This window comes from Hylaeus anthracinus, unplaced genomic scaffold (assembly GCF_026225885.1).
Source record: "Hylaeus anthracinus isolate JK02 unplaced genomic scaffold, UHH_iyHylAnth1.0_haploid 12001, whole genome shotgun sequence".
In the NCBI taxonomy this organism is placed as follows: domain Eukaryota; kingdom Metazoa; phylum Arthropoda; class Insecta; order Hymenoptera; family Colletidae; genus Hylaeus; species Hylaeus anthracinus.
The window spans coordinates 3,877,017-3,896,580 of record NW_026534348.1 but is presented as its reverse complement, the minus strand read 5'-3'; the positions used below and the strand labels follow the sequence as shown (position 1 = coordinate 3,896,580).

Here is a 19,564-nt window from a genome sequence, read left to right as displayed (position 1 = left end):
CGAATATGCGTGAAATAGATAGCGAAATCACGATTGATTTTTGAAACTCCGCTTGAATTTTATTAATTTCTCTCGTAACTGAATAATCTCACGCGTTTCTTACGTTTCTTACTACGCCAATCACCTGTAAAGATAGAAATAGTTTTTATAACGATACATGAATTTTTATATACCGAAAATAATTATGCTCGTCAGTTCCCTAACCATCCATAACTGAATCTAAACGTGATACGCGTGACACGATCATAAATGTTCGTGGTACAAGTTCTGTTAACAAAATATAACGATTGGTTGATTATAAACGTTTAACCTGACAAAGTAGCAAGTCGAAACTGAAATGGCCAATAACACGCGTCTCATGTAAACTTTCTTCGCGTGTTGTGTTATTTTATACCGCGAATATATATATCCTCGAGCATGTTTGTTAATTCCAATTTGTTGTTAAAAACAAAAAAGTGTCCTACAATTTAGCAGGTCTTCGATAAAATATTACCGCCTATTAACGCTTTAGAGTAATTACTAATAATTAGTGACAAGGTGTACATTTGTATATAAGTGCAATGAATCGAGAAGGTAAATCGAATTTTTGAAATTCTTTATAATTCACTTAGAATGACTGAAATAAGAACACGTACATCTCTATACATACGTATAGAAACTTCGGTTCTATTTTAGTTCTTATGTTAGTTCTATTTTAAATGTCCGTTATTAATTGTAATATACATGTAATATACTTGAAAATATTATTACTTTAAATTATTTTATAATACTGATGTGATAATCTTTCGTTTGTAGAGGAAAGAAGCGAATCGGAGGAAGAGCATGAAAAGCCTAGAAGTCCATCAGTAGATTCCCAAAGATCTGCCAGAAGTAGATCTAGATCGAACTCTGCTAGTCCTTCACCTAGGTTTAAAAATCGTATTTATCTAAATAATTAGACGATATTATTTATAATATAACATAATCTTTAAAATCTTGTCTTTTAGATCCAATCAATCTTCACCTGTACACCCAAGATCACCAGCTTCGGTCCGGTCGAATGCTACTTCTAGAAAATCATATTCTAGATCACCCTCACTTTCGCCTTCCCGAAATCGCTCGATATCGCCTTCTAAATCTCCTTCGCCGGAACGAGATGGCAAAACGATACAAAGCGAATCGCAATCACCGCATTCAATACATTCGGCGAAATCACCTTCAAGATCGAGAAGTTCTTCGATTGCGGAATCCAGGAAAAGTTCTAATCCAGGATCTAGGCAAAATTCGCGATCTAGATCCAGATCGACTTCAGCTAAACGAAGTAATCCACCGTCTAAGTGTTCTTCTCCAAAAATAAACTCTCCATCTTCCTCCAGATCTCCTTCCCCATCCGTACATTCTAAGTCGCATTCTCGGTCACGTTCTCGTTCTCCTTCTGGTTCCCCAAAAACAGCTGCTAGGTCGCGTTCAAATTCTCATTCTCCTTCTGGTTCTCCAAAAGCAGCTGCTAGGTCACGTTCAAATTCTCATTCTCCTTCTCCTTCTGGTTCTCCAAAAGCAGCTGCTAGGTCGCGTTCACGATCAAATTCTCATTCTCCTTCTGGTTCTCCAAAAACAGCTGCTAGATCTCGTTCGAATTCTCGTTCCCGTTCCCGTTCTCATTCTGTTTCCCCGAAGGAACCTGCGAGGTCTCGTTCTCGTTCTGGTTCGCGAAGATCTTCCCAAGCAGCATCTCGATCCCCGTCGGCTAGCCCACATCCAAAATCACACAGTAGATCCAGATCTCCTTCAGTCGACAAAAAACGATCACGTTCCCCATCTCCCTCGCATATTAAAACTTCTCGATCTCGTTCGAGATCAAAATCCCAATCGTTGGATGGATCAAGAAAAGGTTCGCCCAGTTCCCGAAAAAATTCAAAATCGCCTGCAAACTCTCTGGATGGGAAACAAAAATCGAGATCTCGGTCTAGATCCGGTTCAGGATCAAGGAAACAGTCTCCGACATCTAGAAAAGGATCATTGTCTAGATCGCCTTCCGCGGAACCTAAAGTTTCAACGCGTTCAAAGTCGAGGACGCCGTCAGGCTCAAGACACGAATCGCGATCTAGATCACGCTCGAAATCTGGTTCGAGACAGGGATCACGATCTAGATCACGTTCAAAATCTGGTTCGAGACAAGGATCGCGATCCAGATCACGCTCAAAATCAGGTTCAAGAAAATCAGTTTCGAGACAAGAATCGCGATCCAGATCACGCTCGAAATCCGGTTCAAGAAAATCGGGTTCGAGATCGAAATCGAGATCGGTGTCAGGATCGCGAAAAGGATCACAGTCTCCCAATTCAAGAAAGAGTTCTCGATCAAGATCTAGCTCGAGATCGTCCAAATCTAAATCTAGATCTCGTTCCAGCTCGAAAGCGTCACGTTCCAGATCGCGTTCTGGATCTCGATCGAAATCAAGATCACGTTCGGGTTCGCGATCAAAATCAAGATCACGTTCTAAGTCTCGATCACGATCAAGATCACGTTCTAAGTCTCGATCAAGATCACGTTCTAAGTCTCGATCAAGATCGCGTTCTAAGTCTCGATCACGATCAAGATCGGGTTCAGCCGTTAGATCCAGACATTCCTCTCGATCAAGATCAAGATCCCGTTCTGCATCGAAAGCAAGAAGATCGAGAAGTCGCAGCGAGGATTCTGAAACTGCTGTCAAGAAAAGAAACAGGGTTCTATCTGATTCGGAAGAAGAGGATGGCGGAGTTAAAGCGATCAAAAAATCAAAACATGGATTGTCAGATTCGGAAAACGAAGGTAATGATGAAGTAGCGGAAAAAAAGAAGGACGAAGACGAACAGGAAGAAGGCGAAGAAGCTGAGAATAAACAGCACGATGATAGCGCGGTTATTGATCAACAAGACAATGAAGATTCCGACGATGGAATTGTTGCAGATGGAGGACTGTAAGTAGATCAAACTTTGCGTTTAAAAAATTTTACATTCATAAGCAATTATGTTTTGTAACGTATAATACTTTTAAGATTTAACTGTAATGCTAATACATATTATCTTTAATGTACGCTTATCAGGAGTAACAGATATGTGTAAGTAATGTTATGTTCGAGAAGAGTGAATGGTAGAGCGAAATATTGTGAATAGTTGAATAGAAAACCTATCTATTGTAAAATTCATAAAAATTAAGAACAACAAAATTTTCAGGAACGATGCTTTGTCGGACTTTGATCGTATGTTGGTTCGTAAGAAAGAAGAACAATCGCGAAGGCGTAAAAGAAAAGATATTGATATAATCAATGATAACGACGATATTATAGCACAACTTTTATCTGATATGAGAACTGCATCAGAGGAAGATAGAAAATTAAATCAACAAAATAAACCTGCTACTAATAAAATAGCTATGTTACCAAAAGTATTATCGCAACTTAAAAAACACGATCTACAATTGGCCTTTTTGGAACATAATGTGTTAGCAGTTTTAACAGACTGGTTAGCTCCGATGCCTGATCGATCTCTACCTTCATTAAAAATTAGAGACAGTCTTTTAAAACTTCTATGGGAAGTAAGTCGTTAAATGTAAGTTTTACATTTAGACAACATAAAATAATACAACGTACATTTCAGTTTCCAAGAATTGATCAGGGATCTTTGAAACAATCTGGCATTGGCAAAGCTGTAATGTATCTTTACAAACATCCAAAGGAAACTAAAGAAAACAAAGAACGCGCAGGCAAATTAATTAATGAATGGGCACGTCCAATATTTAATCTATCAGCTGATTTCAAAGCATTATCGAAAGAGGAAAGAATGCAAAGAGATTTAGAACAAACGCCTCAAAAAAGACGAAAAACCGAAGACGGTACTTCGTCCCAAAAATCACAAGACATTAATAAAGCTTTGAAAGGAGACGCTAAGTATGGATTTCTTAAACTTTTATTATAATAATTTGTCTAAACATTAATGAATTTATATTAATTAGACCATTGAGACCTGGAGATCCTGGATGGGTTGGAAGAGCCAGAGTTCCTAAACCATCCAACAAAGATTACGTTGTAAGGCCAGACTGGAAGTCTGATATTGATATTAGTAGAGTAAGTATAATTATTCCATATCTAATCATGGTTACAATGTTAGTTTATAATCTTTGATATGTTAACAGAGTACTAAGAAACAAATGAACAGATTTGAAAGGCATATGAAGAATTACATAGATAATAAAAGAATAAAAGCAACTAGACGAGCTGTGGATATATCCATAGAAGGACGTAAGATGACTTTATAATGCAAACATTTTCGACCCGTACATGAAGAATATTGTATGAGATATACAAGCACTGTGTAACTATAAATAGAACCCTGCAATTTCCATATATTAAATTATACAATTTAAAATTGTAACTATAATTGTGCTCAATAAAAGTTCGATAAACCTTTTTGCTCAGATTTATTATTATAAACATTAGTAAAATATTTTTTAGGATACGAAAAACCCAGTATTGTTATTTGTATTTATTTATTTTCTAATTACTAAACAGCCTTCAATTGTATTTTATTTTAACCAAAAACATATTGAATATTGTTCGTTACTTAAAATAAAGAATTGAAATATTGACGTAATATATAAATTTCTAATGGTAACATATTCGAAGTCCTTTGAAAATTAAATGGCTTCATTTCCGACTTACGCGAACGCAGCGTGATCTTTTTCCGGTTTATCGCGGTATAGTACGCACGGCACAATGAAGGCTAAGGGTGAAGTAAGTAAATATTCAAAATTGTATTTGAAAAATGATAAATCTATTCGTTAAAGAAAATTTTCTATAATTATTTTACCTTATGCCTAGTAAAAGTTAAGCTAAGATGATTGAAATAAGGTTCAATTGTGTATTAATCCCGACCTAACCTATAATGGCATGGTCGCCGACACATGTTCGAATTGTTTTGATATTTCATTACAAATAACCATATTTTGTTACATTCAAATAAGAAATAAATTAGATATCAGTTGAGATTAATTTTTATGTGATAAATATTAATACCGTTCATGATAAAAATCAATGTTGACTACTTTCAATACGTCAAATTTTGATCGCGTATAAATAATTAGAGAGTAATATAATTCAGATTAGAAATTGATATTATTTTAAAGAAAGTATAATTAGATGTAAATGTTTTTATTTTATAGCTAAAGGAATTCGAAGTCATCGGTCGTAAATTGCCGACCGAAAAAGAGAAGACTACACCTTTGTATAAAATGAGAATTTTTGCTCCCGATGCTATTGTTGCTAAATCAAGGTTTTGGTATTTCTTGCGTCAGTTGAAAAAGTTCAAGAAATCTACTGGAGAAATTGTATCTCTCAAACAGGTAATTATTAAACAAACTCAACATTACTATAAGAATTTATCAGATATTTCTAATTTCATATATTGTTAGATTTCAGAGAAGACTCCGACTAAAATCAAGAACTTTGGAATTTGGTTGAGATACGATTCAAGGTCTGGAACTCACAACATGTACAGAGAGTACAGAGACCTTTCTGTCAGCGGTGCTGTAACACAGTGTTACAGGGATATGGGAGCTCGTCACCGTGCTCGTGCTCACTCTATCCAAATTATCAAAGTTGAAGTTGTTAAGGCAGCAAATTGTCGAAGACCTCAGGTCAAACAATTCCACGATTCCAAAATCAGATTCCCATTACCAAAACGTATCCATCATAAGAATCGTATGCCCCTCTTTAGCGTTCGAAAACCACGTACCTATTTCCTTTAAATACTTTTAACTTAGTGTTTTGTACATTAACACTAAATATATACTATTCTAAAGGAAATAAAAGAACGTTTCTTCTATTATACGACATTTTTCATTATTCTATGCACCCTATAATATCTTTATTTTTTATGTTGGAAATGTGTATTATAACCATAAAATTCTACCAATTGCATCCGAAATTTTTATGGAAAAAAAGAAGTGAATCCTTTATTTTAATTAAAACATGTTCCAATACTATACTAAAATTATAGTATGTAAAGATATCGTAAAAACAATTGTAATATATATGCATTACATTTGTCACGTGTCATGATTCATAAAAGTGGGTGGATTACAATGACTTCACCTTTAAATCTTTAATAGAAACGTAATATGGAAGTTATTCTTTTGTTGTACTTTTGAATAAATCAATAGATTTCCTAACAAATTTTATAAAAATAGTTTACGTATCAAATAAAACGAAACGTAAGAATATATTTTGTGATCATCTTCAAAGTTAGCATTGCGCGATAGGTTATTTTGTTGACTTTAAAAAAGGATACATAATACGAGTGTGTAATGATTAAATTGTAAAACATAATAAACATTTTGATCTTTACAATTATGTGAACAGAAGAAGAAAAATAATTTCGCGATTTGCGCTTGTCAAGTTTGTATATTTACATACTTATCAATTGTAACGTAAAATGGGACAATTTCATGACAGTGCGATGAGTACTCGTATAGTATTCGACGAAAAAAGCAAAAATGGATTAATTCTTGCTGACAAGTACCTGCCTCAGGAATTATTGACAGAGATTTTTTGCTATGTCGATTACAAATATTTATTGAATTGTCAATTAGTATGCAAACGTTGGAAAATTTTGATACAAAGTTATGTTTGGCGCAAAAAAGCAGAAATTTCGCTTGGTCAATCACTTTTGCTAGATAAAGACGTTCCTTGGGATGTATATTATTTAATATGTAAGAAGAAACCCTTTAAAAGAAATTTGATAAAAAATCATTCTGGGGAACATGGGACAAAGAAATATTGGAGGATTCTTAGCGAAGGAGGTGACAGATGGGTAGTAGAAAATCCTCCAAAGGGAGTTCCACCTTTACCAGTAAACGAACCAATTTTTGAAGGAAAGCAATTTTGTTTTGTTACTTCCTACCATCACTGCACCAAGACACAAATGATTGATTTAGAAGTTGAAGGATGGGTGTCATATGTTTTAGACAAATTGCAACCTCCAATAGTGGTAAAACTTATATTTTTAAAATGTTACATTGAATATAATGTTTAAATATTTAAGAATCAGTGTTCAACCAATATTTTGTATTTACATAGATAAGCGAGTGGTACAGTTGTCGTTGGGATTGTCCAGCTAATTATGAGTGTGCTGTCAATTTGTTAGATGAAAATAACAAAGTATTAGATTCCTTTCAATTTCATGATAGTATTGTAGATGAAAAACAAAATCATTGGCATCGGGTATGGCTTATGCACATATATAGTAACAATTATAGAATTAAACAACATTTATTATGAAATTAATCAAGTTCCATTTTTAATAGGTATCACATGAATTTACAAACTATGGGCCTGGACTTAGGAAGATTTCATTTTATCATGGAGGTGTAGATAAATCATTTTGGGCAGGACACTATGGAAGTAAAATGGCAGGTGCTTGTGTTTACGTGAAAATTCCCACTGTACAGTATTGTAATAACGAGGAAAGTAATATGATATTAGATATAGATTAATATATTTTTAAGTTAAAATCAATTGCTTTTATTTTAATATTAAATTCCTTAATATTCTTTGAAAATATGAATAATATGCATAATATATGATGTGAAAAACATTAATAAATTTCAAAATATGCCTATACACTTAACATTAAAAATTATATTTATAAGTATAAACATTGTACATTGTAATGAAATTATAAACTATATTAAATACTTGTTAAACTGTAAATAAAAGCTACAATGTAGTGTAAATTATAAGCATGAGCAAGGCATAATGCTTACATAATAAGTAATATTTTGTATGAATTTATATATCTGAAATATAAATGAGAATCGTGTTTTATAAATGTTGCATAGTTACAAAAGTAAGAATATTTGATGTACATTTTTAAACAGGCTTTAAAAAATGTGATTAACCAATGTGAAAGACCCATTAAATTAAGTAAAATTGCATCTTATAAATAATAAAATAAAAGAAGTGACTACATAGATAGTTCAAATTTTCATTTCAAATTTCATGTTAACGAATGCAACGAATGTAACTTGAATGCCACTTCAATTAAATTTTGTGGCGCAGAATCTTGATAACATATGTATAACTCCTTTGGATGGGGAGTCGTATATAGTCGTCCAACAACCCAATATGTAACATTTTCCCATTCAAATAGCACACCATGTTCTTTAACAGCAATTAAACTCTTATTAATTACAGTTTTGTCCATATCTGAGTTCAACATTTTTTTAAATCTCACAGTATTATGCAACAGTTTATGTATGATGTGAATACACTTGTTAAAATTAACCAGAATCTTATGATCCTTTGCTGAATTTTCTAGTGGCTTTGAAGATAAAAGAATTCCTTCAACCATATCTAATTGCACATAGTGATATAAATAATTTTTATTGCCTGTTGTCAATATTTTTGGTGTCAAATATTCAGCTTGATTTAATAGATTTTCTCGTATGTTAGATATATCCATGCTTAACATCCTACAGTTGCTCTGTAATAATGCACAAAGCACGAAATGTATACTGAAATAAACATTTTATCAAATAAACGGAAATATCCTGTTCCTATTTACCTTGTACATATCGATATCAGAGTCACTGTCATCTGAATATCTTGATCCACTAGCAATCTTTTCTCTTGTTGCGCGTCTTCCTAATATAGGCATTGTTTCGTCACTTATTTCACTAATTCCACCTGTTCCTTGACTTAACGAATCTTCTGATGTATGTAAAGAATATACTGAAACAATTGTACCGTATTATTACTCGTAACAGAATAAAATATAAATTAATAATCCTATTTACCAGATCCTAAGACCATAGGACTCTCTTCTGTATTACGCTTCTTTAAAATAGAAGGTATTTCTTGAGATCTTCTGTTGGTAATTGTAGTATGAGATGATTTGGTAGAAGGACTTTGTATATCGTTTGATTTTATAAGACCCAGGAAGTTTTCTGTGATGCTGGATGGTGGTTTTACGGATACATAATCTTCGTAAGGTATTACTTCTGGTCTTGTATTGGATGCAATCCATTTAGCTGCCAAAGTTGTTACTCCTATTTTTTGTATATGCTTTAGAGTTTCTTGAGCTTCTTCCACGTAAAATATATCTGGCCCGGTAGTTTCGCTACATCTATAACGATAAAGTAGTAATGAATTTAAAAGTATAATTAACAGAGAAAAGTGTATGATAGAAAAAATGAAGTTATTACTTTGTAGTACATCCACCAGATTCTAAGAGAACAGCTAATAAATCATATCCATATCCAACAACAAGTAAGAACCACTTTCCATTGGGAACCAACGGCTGAGTGCTTCTATTTTCTACATTTGTACATTTATACAAAGAAGGATAGACTTTCTTCCAAATAACAAGGCTTTTTACGGGTTCATTAACTATCAAATTAAAAAGACAATTTTGTCGGAGATAAGAGTTTACTTCAATCAGATCGTCGTGAGTCAAGTGAGATCCAAGAAGATAATGTTTGTGATAGATACAGCTACCTAGAATTGTATACAGCCTCTGACAGTCCATAGGATCTTCATTCTAAGAAAGTAAAATTACTTTACACTATTTAGGTTCTTTCTTTAATTTATTATACAATACATACCCAATCTCTGTAATCCATTGCTTCCATTTCACTTAAAGCAGCATCAATTTGAATTTGTGCATCTCTTGATAACTCTATGAAATTTGCAACTGAAAAAGTGCTCCTGAATTTGTAATTTTCCATACTTTCAATATCATTATGAATTTCCATACAATGATTAGTTAATCCTACGTTGTTTGTGTAACCTTTTATATCTAGTAATTGTTGAATAATTAAAATGAAAAAATGATCCAAGGCAGCATGATTTTCTTGAGGTGTAAAACATTTTGTTAATGACTCATATGTAAACTCTAGAGTTCTAACTATATCAGCTGATAAGTTAACTGCTTCTTCAAGACTACAACTGAAAATATTGAAAGTAACGTATTATAAATAAAAATCATCTATTGTTATTATATTACACTCACCATTTTTTTGGTAATGCTATTAAGAGTAACTCTTCATCGCGAGACGTATACACAATATGAATTTCCTCTTCTGCTACCTGTATAGTAGTACTACAAAAGTTGTACTATAAAATGCGATTGAGCATATATTACAAAATTATATCAACAAATGATACAAATATTCAATAATACCTAGTAGGTTGTAAACCTGCTATCCCTGGTAGTAAATGATTAAGAGTTATAAAAGCTCCTCTTGCTGTGCACAGAATAGAATGGGTATTTTTATTTTCTGATCGAGGAAGCGTATAAAGAACGCCTTGTAATTCTGATCCCATTTCTGAAAGCTCTGTGATTCTGAGATATAGTACACCAAGTGGATAATTTAATATTGACTGCATTAGATCTTTACTTTCTTCCTTATTCATTAATCTCTGGACTAGCACAGATTGCTAATGATGAAAATAATCAATTATTTTCACCTATAAAATTCTGTAATAATACATAAATTATATAAAGTTCTAGTTACCTTAGGACAATTTAATCCAGGTAATTTTGCTGTAACATCAATACCTGCAACTCTTTGTAATTCTAATGTTACCTGAATAAAAAATGAAAATAAATGAAAATAGAGTATTTTATAATTTCACAACACTATAATTTTATTTCTTACATTTGTTGAAACAGTTATCTCAGACAATATGTGATCTAAATTTTGATATGTAACTTCATTTGAGTTTATACTTCGCAGCCAATCTCCAATTTTAATGTTTTTATTTTTCATTGCTTCACCATCTGGAATAAATCCAGCAACCATAACTCGTGTTTTATCTGAAAACATTCCTGCAGTGATTCCAAAATATGCTTCACATAATGTAGCTCTTCTCCCCAATTTATGTCTTCTATCTGGGTCAACCCATAATGTAACTTCTCGAATCTCACCAGCCTAAAATGTTTGCATATTTTTAAGTGATATGTGTTTTATTGCCAGAAGCACTTACACAATAACTATAAAGCATTTACTTGAAAATCCCTGAATGTTACTTCTTTAATTGTATTCCCTTCTTTTCCTGCATTTACTATATTGTTTGATACAATATTAGGATTACTTTTTCTATTTCTTGTGCTCCAACGCTTACTCTCCTTGCGTCTAATGAGTCTCATTAGTTTTCCAGCTCTTGTACTACGACGTCTTGTTAGCTCTGGTTGAGAACTATGTTGTGTTTCGTTAAATGAACATTGATCGTCAGTTATGCTTTCTGTTACAGATTCTATGTAAAATAATTCTCCTGTAGGACTGATTTCTGATTCCCATTCCGCTGTAGAGCTATGACAATGTAAAATATTGAAAATTATGCAATAAAATCATATATATATATGAAAAATATTCAACTAAAAAGTTTAAAAACTTCAAGTACCTATCCGTATCTGAATAATATGATCCAGTACTTGAACCACTGTCACTTGCCCACCAGTCATGTTCATTATCATCTTTCATATTATCTACAGAACAAATTTGATCATTATATTTACATTGTAATTTTAGCAATACGTTTTTAGAGCTTGCTTCATCCATGTTGTTATGAAAACTTGTATTATACTTTATTAAAATATTCGAAAAACTTATTTCAGATTTTTACAGTCAATTTATTTCAAATTGTTACTCAAACATTTACTTTGTTTCAATTTTCCATGAAAAGGTTGGGTCAAGAAAATGCTACCTGAAGACTTGAATGCATGAGTAGAAAGGGTGGGGGCTTGAAATACCTTTCACCTTGATATAGTATACATACAGGGTGTCCCAAAACTCGGGGAGGAGCTGAAAATAGGGGGTAGCTGAGACGATTCTGAACAACAATTTCCTTTGCAAAAATGTCGGATGGGGCTTCGTTAAGGAGATATTAAGCGAAAACCCCGACCAATCAGAGCGCGCGTAGACCGTTCGAGCGGCCGCGGTAGCGTAGGCTACGCACTGGTGGCCGCGCTTGCACGCGAACAAGTGACTCGACGTGCATCGAAGCATCGAACTAGCGCGTAGCCTTCGCTACCGCGGCCGCTCCAACGGTCTACGCGCGCTCTGATTGGTCGGGATTTTCGCTTAATATCTCCTTAACGAAGCCCCATCCGACATTTTCGCAAAGGAAATTGTTGTTCAGAATCGTCTCAGCTACCCCCCATTTCCGGCTCCTTCCCGAGTTTTGGGACACCCTGTATAAGTCTGTGTAGGTCATACATTTAAAATACAGGTGCTGGATTCAGTAAAAAATTATATTTTTATTGAAAATAAAATACGTTTATTTGTATACAATATTCTTACGATGATACAGAAAAAATTAATTTAACCTTAAATATTCTCTAGTTCATTTCGTTTATGGATACAATTATTCTTATAAAAATATAGTATTCGAACTAAATAAGCGAGTCCCTACGAAAGTAACTTGATACTACCAGGTAACAAGTATTTAAAATGTATTTAAATAAATTGATAAAGGATGAATGAACAGGCATTAAACTAGTAACTCCTGCCTTTAAAATGTAGATCACACGTGAGCATTTAGCATGTAAATACAAAAGTTTATTTCATGTATCAATTATCGGATCGATTGCTTAAGTCTAGAAGGAACAGATTTCATTTCGCTTGTTTCCTTTTTTTTGTGTGGATCAGGCTGGAAACATTTCCACAGTCTTAAAGTTTCATCAGCTCCTGCGCTAAGTACTGTAGTACCGTCCGGTGACATTGCTAAATGCAGGACACGACTAGAATGACCTGTAAGTTCCGCGACCTTTGTCATTGCTGGGTACTTCCATATAGTTAATTGATTTTGCGCATATCCGTGACCAGATACAATCTCTTTGTACGTTGTGGACCAAAGTAACGAACATACTTGTGATTTGGTATCCACTGTATTTAAGCAGGCACCTGTGTAGATGTTTATATAGAAAAATATTTAAATTAATCTTTCTTTTATAAACGCGTATAATCGTTCCACTGTTTACCTGTATTGCAGTTCCAAAATCGAATTCTTCTATCAGCAGTACCGCCACCACTCGCAAGGATATTATTTTGCCAAGGGCACCATGCAAGTGCTTTTACAGCAGCTTGATGTTGATTTAACGAATAAAGTGGTTGGATATGTGTATGATTTTGCCCGGAAATTGACGGCCATATTTGAAGCATATTATCGTTACCGCCACTTGCTAAATACTTTCCATCGGGTGACCACTTCAAACCACATACTTCTTGAGCATGTGCGTTTATTGTCGATATCAAGTGTTCTCTTTGCCTAACATCATGGTGCACTATTTGACCAGCTCTATAAGTAAAAGCAAACCATTACATTGAAAATTTTTATTAACGTACTCGGTGTATTATCTGTACATTTATTATAAGAATTTTTACCTGCATCCAGTCGTTAAAATATGCGAATTCCAAGAAAGAGATCCAACTCTGGCTGCATGACCATTCATTACACGTACTCTTTTTGCTTGACTACAATCCCATAATTGTGTATTTCCTGTTGTGGTGCCTACAGCTAAATAAGGTCCTTCCTGAATCCATGCAACAGAGCAAACATAGTCATTGCCCTCTAATTCAAACAATTGCTCTATGGTTCCAGTTGCAGCATTCCATAAATATACATTAGCACCTAGTGCTACAGCTAAAATATTACTCTCTGACCAATCAATCAAGTTCAGATCTGAAATACACATGTAGTAATTAGTAATGATCAATAACAGATAGATACAGATACATAAAAATTCTTACAGTAGTCATCAATGATTTCTGGTGCATCCAATATTCTATCAGGAGTTTGTGGTATGTATCTTGTACTAGCTTTCAAGCTTGCTGGTGTTTTACTTTGACTGTACACAACTCTTAAAGGATTCAGATAACCTTCTGGAGGGGCTGGTGCTTTATTTTGATAAGACAAAACTCTCATGTTATTAATATCACCACCATGTAAATTTTCTCCTATAAGACGCTGCATTTCCTTCTTAGAAGGACTTGTATTATCCATTTTTTCCTCATCTTTTTCTGCATTTGCTTGTTGCTGAATCTAAATGTTAAAATAACTCTGCATTTAATATTTTGATATGTCCTAGTATTATACACGTTGCTAAAAGAGACTTACCTTGTAATAACCAAGATCAAAATTAGTTGTTGATCTTGAAGGAATAAACCTATCACCACCACTAGGTGTTTTAGCAGGTGTAGATGAGGCACGACCTAATTAAATTATCTTTATTAAGAAATGATTTATCCTAATTTATAAATATCGCAAATTATAAAAGTAGCATCATACTTGGGGATTTTCTGGAACCTTTGGAAGGTGTTTTCCTAGTTCGAGTATCATTTTTCTTGGTTGGTGTTTTTCCTGTAGTAGTGTTCGCGAACGACCCATTTGTAACTTTTCGTGACGAATTAATGCTAAGATTAGCACTGTACGGACAAACATGCGTAAAGTTTAAAAATATGTAGTAATTAAAATAAAACAGTAAAACAATAAAATAATACCTAGAATTCGAGGTTTCCAAACATTTCTTCTGCCAGCGGGGTAGCGGCCCTTTAATAGCTTCGTCCATTCGAGTTAAATTATTTATTTCTTTCATGTATTTTAGATGAGACATTATCGAGTTTTGTGATTTATTAATAATAACGTACTAAGAAGAAAAATAGAAAAGAACTGTTACATACAAAAAAGGAATGAAACGAGAAAACTTTGTGGTGTTATTCTATTTGAAGCAATTGATTTACATTGATTTACTTTTATTAGAATTGCGTTACACGATAAATTTAATCGCGAAAAATAAGTTAGAGCGTCGAAGTACACGATTATGCAAAAATATTATAGTTCTTTACTTAGAAACATTGAATTCTTTGTGCACAAAACTCGTTGCGTGAAACGAACCAAACACTCGTGGCATTTAAAAGTCCGTTAAAATTTAAAGGGCTTCGTACGCTAATTTCCCTGTAGAGGTCGTGATAAAGATAAAGGGATATTTTCAAATTCAATATTTCTGTAAATAAGTTCATCCAGTGAGAGGACGAACTGGGACGAACTACTGTTTTATTACATTTAATAATAAGCTTGTAATTATACTACAAGTATCGTAAATTCTGCGATGCTTTTAGTATAGTTACACTGTCATTATTTATTGTTTTCAAGATATTTTCATGAATATTAAATATTACTAAAAACTACGTAGCGGTGGCGCCATTTCGCAGTAAACTGCCCAAGTTTGTCGAGAAATAGTTTTTTCTTCTCACCGTTAGATGGCATTACTACTTATAGAGAAAAAAACTACAAGTTAAAAAGTCTTATCCTAGTTTAATTTTAGTATCATTTAAAGCTCTGTTATGCTAGTAGTGTCGTTCAATTGTTATTAGTTAATTTAATAAAGCAATTTATTTAAATATACTGTAATGTCGGTATTTAGACCTTGGTAGCGCCATCTAGCGGTGAAAAACTGGAACTATTTCTCGACAAACTTGTACGTTTTGCCACCGATGGCGCCACTAGTTATATTAAATTAAATGTTTAAAAATTATTTCTTGGCGTAATTACACATGCGCTAACCTTTTTATTATTTTCTACACTCATTATTTAATTGTATTTGAAATAATAAATACATGAAGTGCCTAAATTGTTTCTAGAAAGTTTGGAATCGGTGGAAGAACGCCCAAGCTGGTAGTCAAAATGGTTCTCACTGTCTTTTGCTAGGTATTAATATTTATGAAAGGTTTGTCTTATAAAGTCTTATTATTTATAAAAGAACATAAAAACTTTATTATGGTCCATAATATCAGGTATAGCAGTTACACTTATGAAATGTTATTAGAATATTTGCGGCACTACAAAACTACATAGTCATGTAAATAACAATACATTTTTTACACATTGTTTTTTTTTTTGTCTGATCATAATTCGTCTATTCGTTTTACCGTATAGTGCGTAGCGCACAATTTTCGTTGCATTGCCAGTTTACAATGCAACGAACAAACATTGCAATTTTCTCGACCATCAGCCAGAAAGTATAGTACAGGCTTCGATGGACGTTGGACGGACTATACATTTGCGACACAAAATGTTAACATACGATATGCTTAACTAAGCAAATTTATCTTAAAACAATTTATTAAAATACTATATACAAGTAATACGGTAAATCTACTAGGAGACTAACAGCAGTATATAGTACATCAATCTTTCATCTGCACAGTCTCGAGTAAGAAACAATCGTAAATTACACTGGTTCAAAGCTAGTTGAACTTTAACGGATCTCGAGTACGCGCGAAATAATCGAAGCTTAGAGCCGTAAACGTGAAACAAGTTCGTTGTACGTTTCATTCTCCATCGCAAGGTAAACAAAGGGGCGAACTAAAACTTATCTCCGTCTTATCTTCCTTCGTTCTATGTTCTTTTAAACTAAATAAAAATAGAAAGAAGGAAGGAAAACTGGTTCACCCTAATACAATCCGTCGCGATAGAGAGAACACGATGAGATTATGCAATTAATCATCAGGCATGACAAGATTAACAAAACAAAACAAAACAAAAAATACTGAATTCAGTCTAAGAGATTAAATCAATTTCTCGGGCGTTGATCGATAAGATTAATCAACGATCTGTCCCGTCTTTCGCGGTACGACAATTGCACGAATTAAGCGAAATCGATGATCGGAAACGAAAATTCCTCGGTAAGCGCGGGCAAATAATCTGATACGAACGAAGAATAAACGAAACGGATGAATCACTGCGGACAACAACGTAGTAGGAATCATCAAGAGCAACCGTCGTCGAGGGATTTCTCTTAGATAAAACTCGAGCGAAGGGCACAGTCTATATCACAGAAACGGACATGTCCGTTTCCACGGCAGTCTTTTTATCGTCGCTATTATCGTTAGCCTGTTCATCAGAGACTAGAGACACGTCCTTAGGAAGGACCAAGGATTCCTCGCCGATAGGCGCAGCAGCCTCGACTAGATTCTCGACGGAGGCCGCGACCGCCGGCTCGTCGTGGCAAAAGCTTCTACGCAGGGACTGTTGGGTTCGTGTGGTCCCTCTTCTAATGCTACTACGTAGTAAATTCGCTACATCGACCGCGGTTAGGTTCAAGCTGCTCGACGAGACGGTGGTGCACGTTCTTGGTCTAGTTCTTTCGAGCGTGGAGTGGGTGCGCTCGATGGGGTGTGCGACAACGCCAATCCTCGTTGATCTGTCGATCGTGTTAGGCCTGTGTCTTTCCATGGCGTTGTTTCGTCTGTTCGAAACTGGAATTTCTGTCCTTGCCTCGGTCATGGTAATCGTTACATCCTGTGTCTGTCTGCCCTGATTCATCTCCACGAGGACGGTCGCGTAATCGGGAGGCGGTGGCTGCAACGCTGGTCGTTGCCTTGGGGCGCTGCTCTCGCCAAGGACGTTTGCTATCCTTCTCACGCTTCTACGGAAACTTTGTCTCAACATCTTCGCTAGCCTCGCCCCTGTTGCCGTGGTATAACTCGGTGGTGGCGTGTACTTCGGTGGAGGATCCTCGAAAGGCACTTCCGTGCTCGTTGGGACGATACCATTCCCATGGATGCTGGTGCTGGTCTCGGTTCCGATGTGAGTTTGGGTGGTGGTTGGATTGTCAGGCTCCAGGGAGGGTCGGTACAGCAACTGAATTCGCTGTGAAGCAAAGTTGTGGTTGGGTTTACTATTTACTATTCATGCGTGTGTTGAGAAACGTGCACTGTTAGTGTGTTCTATGGACGCAACAAGACAAGTTCAGGCATGCCGTGGGTACAAATGAAAACTTACGCCGTTACACTGCTCGCAGTGATTTACGTTAACCGCCACTTGATTGGTCTGTGGTTAGCACAAACAGAATGAAGGAGTGGTTCATGTCAAATACGTGTTAGTATATCAGAAAGTTACTTGATTATTTGAGATTCGATAGCGCAGGTTATTACATTGCATCGATTGATATCGATAAGTAGCAGGAAAGATCGGGTTTTATCTTTGCTTGCCCTTCGATATCCAATGACTCGATGATAAGAACATGCACATTTTTTTATCTTTGGAGCGATAGCGTAAAGCAATGATTCATTTCTATTCATTTTTAAGCTTCAATTTCCTGAACGATACCGGATATATGTAAACTACATACGTTGCTCTAAAGGCCAAGAAACGTATACATTGTTCTACCATTTGGGATTGATAATAATCTACATAGTATACCAGCCTAATACCATCCAATTCTTGCTACAAATTTATAACAACTCACTCTGATCCTTACATCAAATATATCGGGTGGACCGTTGTTCAAATATCGACAGGTTTGTATGATAGCCACCGCGGGTATAATTAATATCGGTATTAGTTGAATAGCAGCTCCTAGTTGTCTCGCCCATACCGGCCAGTAATCTCTGGTAGTGCGTCGATAAGAGTACAGTTCTCGAAACCCAGCATTCTTGAATACCGTGATGCTGAGTACCTGTCGATTTGAAAATCGTATCGGTCGATTATAATTGTTCCTATCATCCTGTATGGGTGCTTTGCCACGAGAACTCACCATAAGAATAACAGGTAGCACGACGTTCCATGTAAACGATAAGAGTGGACCAGCCCAGTGTCTGAGACATCGACCGGTCGGTGGAAATAATTCAGCAACGACCGCTTCTCCGCTATGTGGACGACCTCGCACCGCGAACACAGCACCGACTTGCACTAAGTAGAGGATCATTATCCACCACGAACCACCGATTGTATAGTCTATATAGTACACGATATGTATGCCCAACTGTAAGTAAAAAGAAACGCAACGTTTTCAAATTTCGTTCTAGCTTAATTGGTAATTTCGTTCTAGCTTAATTGGTACATAAGTGTGTTTACTTTATAATTTGTTTCAACGACTTGCATCGACTAATTCTCTTTCACTCATGGTGCGAGAGACACCGTAGAGGTGCTCGTTGTTACATCCCTCACTTGAATCTCCAGAAACATTGCGTCATCCTTGACATACCCAGTGTACCGGGTTAGAGTCGTATGCGGGATGAACATATAAATTCCAGAGTCTTTCTCGACGTTCTCTCGGTTAGATTTATCGCAACCAACAGCCTTGACGAGTTTCTTAACGTCGTTCGCAGGGTTCTCTTGATTCCTCAAAGTGATGCTGGCTTTGAGGACGCAGGGCCAGTCCAACAATGGATCCCATTTCCCGTTTTCCACGCGAAGGCAACCGATGATGTGACGGTCTTTCCACTGTCCTATACCGTTCAGGTACAACTCCACCCTCAGCGTGTAACCGTACTCTTTGTTCGAAAATTTTGGACTATAAAGAACGCAATCGGTTTCCTTTGCTTCGGTCATCTTTTCTTTGTAACGGTCAATCCTCCACAAGAGTCTACCATTCGTTCGAAATTGTTCAGCAAATTCGTGTTCGCATCGACATTCGGCAATCTCGACGATATTAGAGTTGGAATTATCTTTGATCAGTTCTTCGAGATACTTCAAGTTCTCCTTCGTCTGGAACTTCAGTCCTTTGAGGGTGCACTTGTGTTCAGCCACCAGCTTCGACTGCTGTC

The 19,564-nt window shown here is 35.4% G+C and overlaps 6 protein-coding genes across 12 annotated transcripts in view; 3 read left to right on the top strand and 3 right to left on the bottom strand.

Moving 5' to 3' along the window:
• Nucleotides 1-102: 102 nt before the first annotated feature.
• LOC128890976 (protein IWS1 homolog) lies at nt 103-4,422 on the top strand. 2 transcript variants are annotated; one of them, XM_054150057.1, is made up of 8 exons: nt 103-573; nt 796-907; nt 987-2,936; nt 3,063-3,077; nt 3,193-3,553; nt 3,616-3,905; nt 3,971-4,082; nt 4,151-4,422. In XM_054150057.1, exons 1-8 carry the CDS (start codon nt 561-563, stop codon nt 4,271-4,273), a joined length of 2,976 nt encoding a protein of 991 aa, XP_054006032.1. In that variant the 5' UTR covers nt 103-560; the 3' UTR covers nt 4,274-4,422. The 2 variants fall into 2 exon arrangements, with proteins under 2 accessions (XP_054006032.1, XP_054006034.1); XM_054150059.1 differs by lacking the exon at nt 3,063-3,077 and having other exon boundaries at nt 104-573.
• Nucleotides 4,423-4,631: 209 nt separating this feature from the next.
• On the top strand, nt 4,632-5,841 carry LOC128891435 (60S ribosomal protein L18a). Its single transcript, XM_054150913.1, has 3 exons — nt 4,632-4,748; nt 5,177-5,356; nt 5,426-5,841. The coding sequence occupies exons 1-3, from the start codon at nt 4,731-4,733 to the stop codon at nt 5,759-5,761; spliced, it is 534 nt and encodes a 177-aa protein (XP_054006888.1). The 5' UTR covers nt 4,632-4,730; the 3' UTR covers nt 5,762-5,841.
• A 150-nt stretch (nt 5,842-5,991) lies between these two features.
• On the top strand, nt 5,992-7,847 carry LOC128891434 (F-box only protein 44-like). The gene is made up of 3 exons (XM_054150912.1): nt 5,992-7,002; nt 7,092-7,235; nt 7,319-7,847. The coding sequence occupies exons 1-3, from the start codon at nt 6,448-6,450 to the stop codon at nt 7,505-7,507; spliced, it is 888 nt and encodes a 295-aa protein (XP_054006887.1). The 5' UTR covers nt 5,992-6,447; the 3' UTR covers nt 7,508-7,847.
• Nucleotides 7,848-8,008: 161 nt separating this feature from the next.
• On the bottom strand, nt 8,009-11,745 carry LOC128891433 (protein inturned). 4 transcript variants are annotated; one of them, XM_054150909.1, is made up of 12 exons: nt 11,721-11,745; nt 11,418-11,502; nt 11,023-11,326; nt 10,673-10,945; nt 10,529-10,600; nt 10,195-10,451; nt 10,024-10,113; nt 9,617-9,959; nt 9,218-9,552; nt 8,810-9,138; nt 8,578-8,744; nt 8,009-8,496 (listed from the first exon to the last, which is right to left on the bottom strand). In XM_054150909.1, exons 2-12 carry the CDS (start codon nt 11,495-11,497, stop codon nt 8,011-8,013), a joined length of 2,736 nt encoding a protein of 911 aa, XP_054006884.1. In that variant the 5' UTR covers nt 11,498-11,502; nt 11,721-11,745; the 3' UTR covers nt 8,009-8,010. The 4 variants fall into 4 exon arrangements, with proteins under 4 accessions (XP_054006884.1, XP_054006883.1, XP_054006882.1 ...); XM_054150908.1 differs by having other exon boundaries at nt 11,676-11,743; XM_054150907.1 differs by having other exon boundaries at nt 11,418-11,744.
• A 603-nt stretch (nt 11,746-12,348) lies between these two features.
• LOC128891432 (cell division cycle protein 20 homolog) lies at nt 12,349-14,941 on the bottom strand. The gene is made up of 7 exons (XM_054150906.1): nt 14,516-14,941; nt 14,304-14,440; nt 14,133-14,227; nt 13,766-14,057; nt 13,400-13,697; nt 12,997-13,313; nt 12,349-12,919 (listed from the first exon to the last, which is right to left on the bottom strand). The coding sequence occupies exons 1-7, from the start codon at nt 14,626-14,628 to the stop codon at nt 12,591-12,593; spliced, it is 1,581 nt and encodes a 526-aa protein (XP_054006881.1). The 5' UTR covers nt 14,629-14,941; the 3' UTR covers nt 12,349-12,590.
• A 958-nt stretch (nt 14,942-15,899) lies between these two features.
• Nucleotides 15,900-19,564, bottom strand: part of LOC128890936 (sodium-dependent transporter bedraggled) — a 37,694-nt gene continuing 34,029 nt past the window's right edge. For all 3 annotated transcript variants that reach the window (XM_054149955.1, XM_054149954.1, XM_054149953.1), the window contains 3 exons: nt 18,553-18,780; nt 18,277-18,474; nt 15,900-17,666 (listed from right to left, as the gene is read on the bottom strand). In XM_054149955.1, the coding sequence (XP_054005930.1) occupies nt 16,842-17,666; nt 18,277-18,474; nt 18,553-18,780 (1,251 nt within the window). In that variant the 3' untranslated portion in view covers nt 15,900-16,841. The remainder of the gene's footprint in view (nt 17,667-18,276; nt 18,475-18,552; nt 18,781-19,564) is intronic.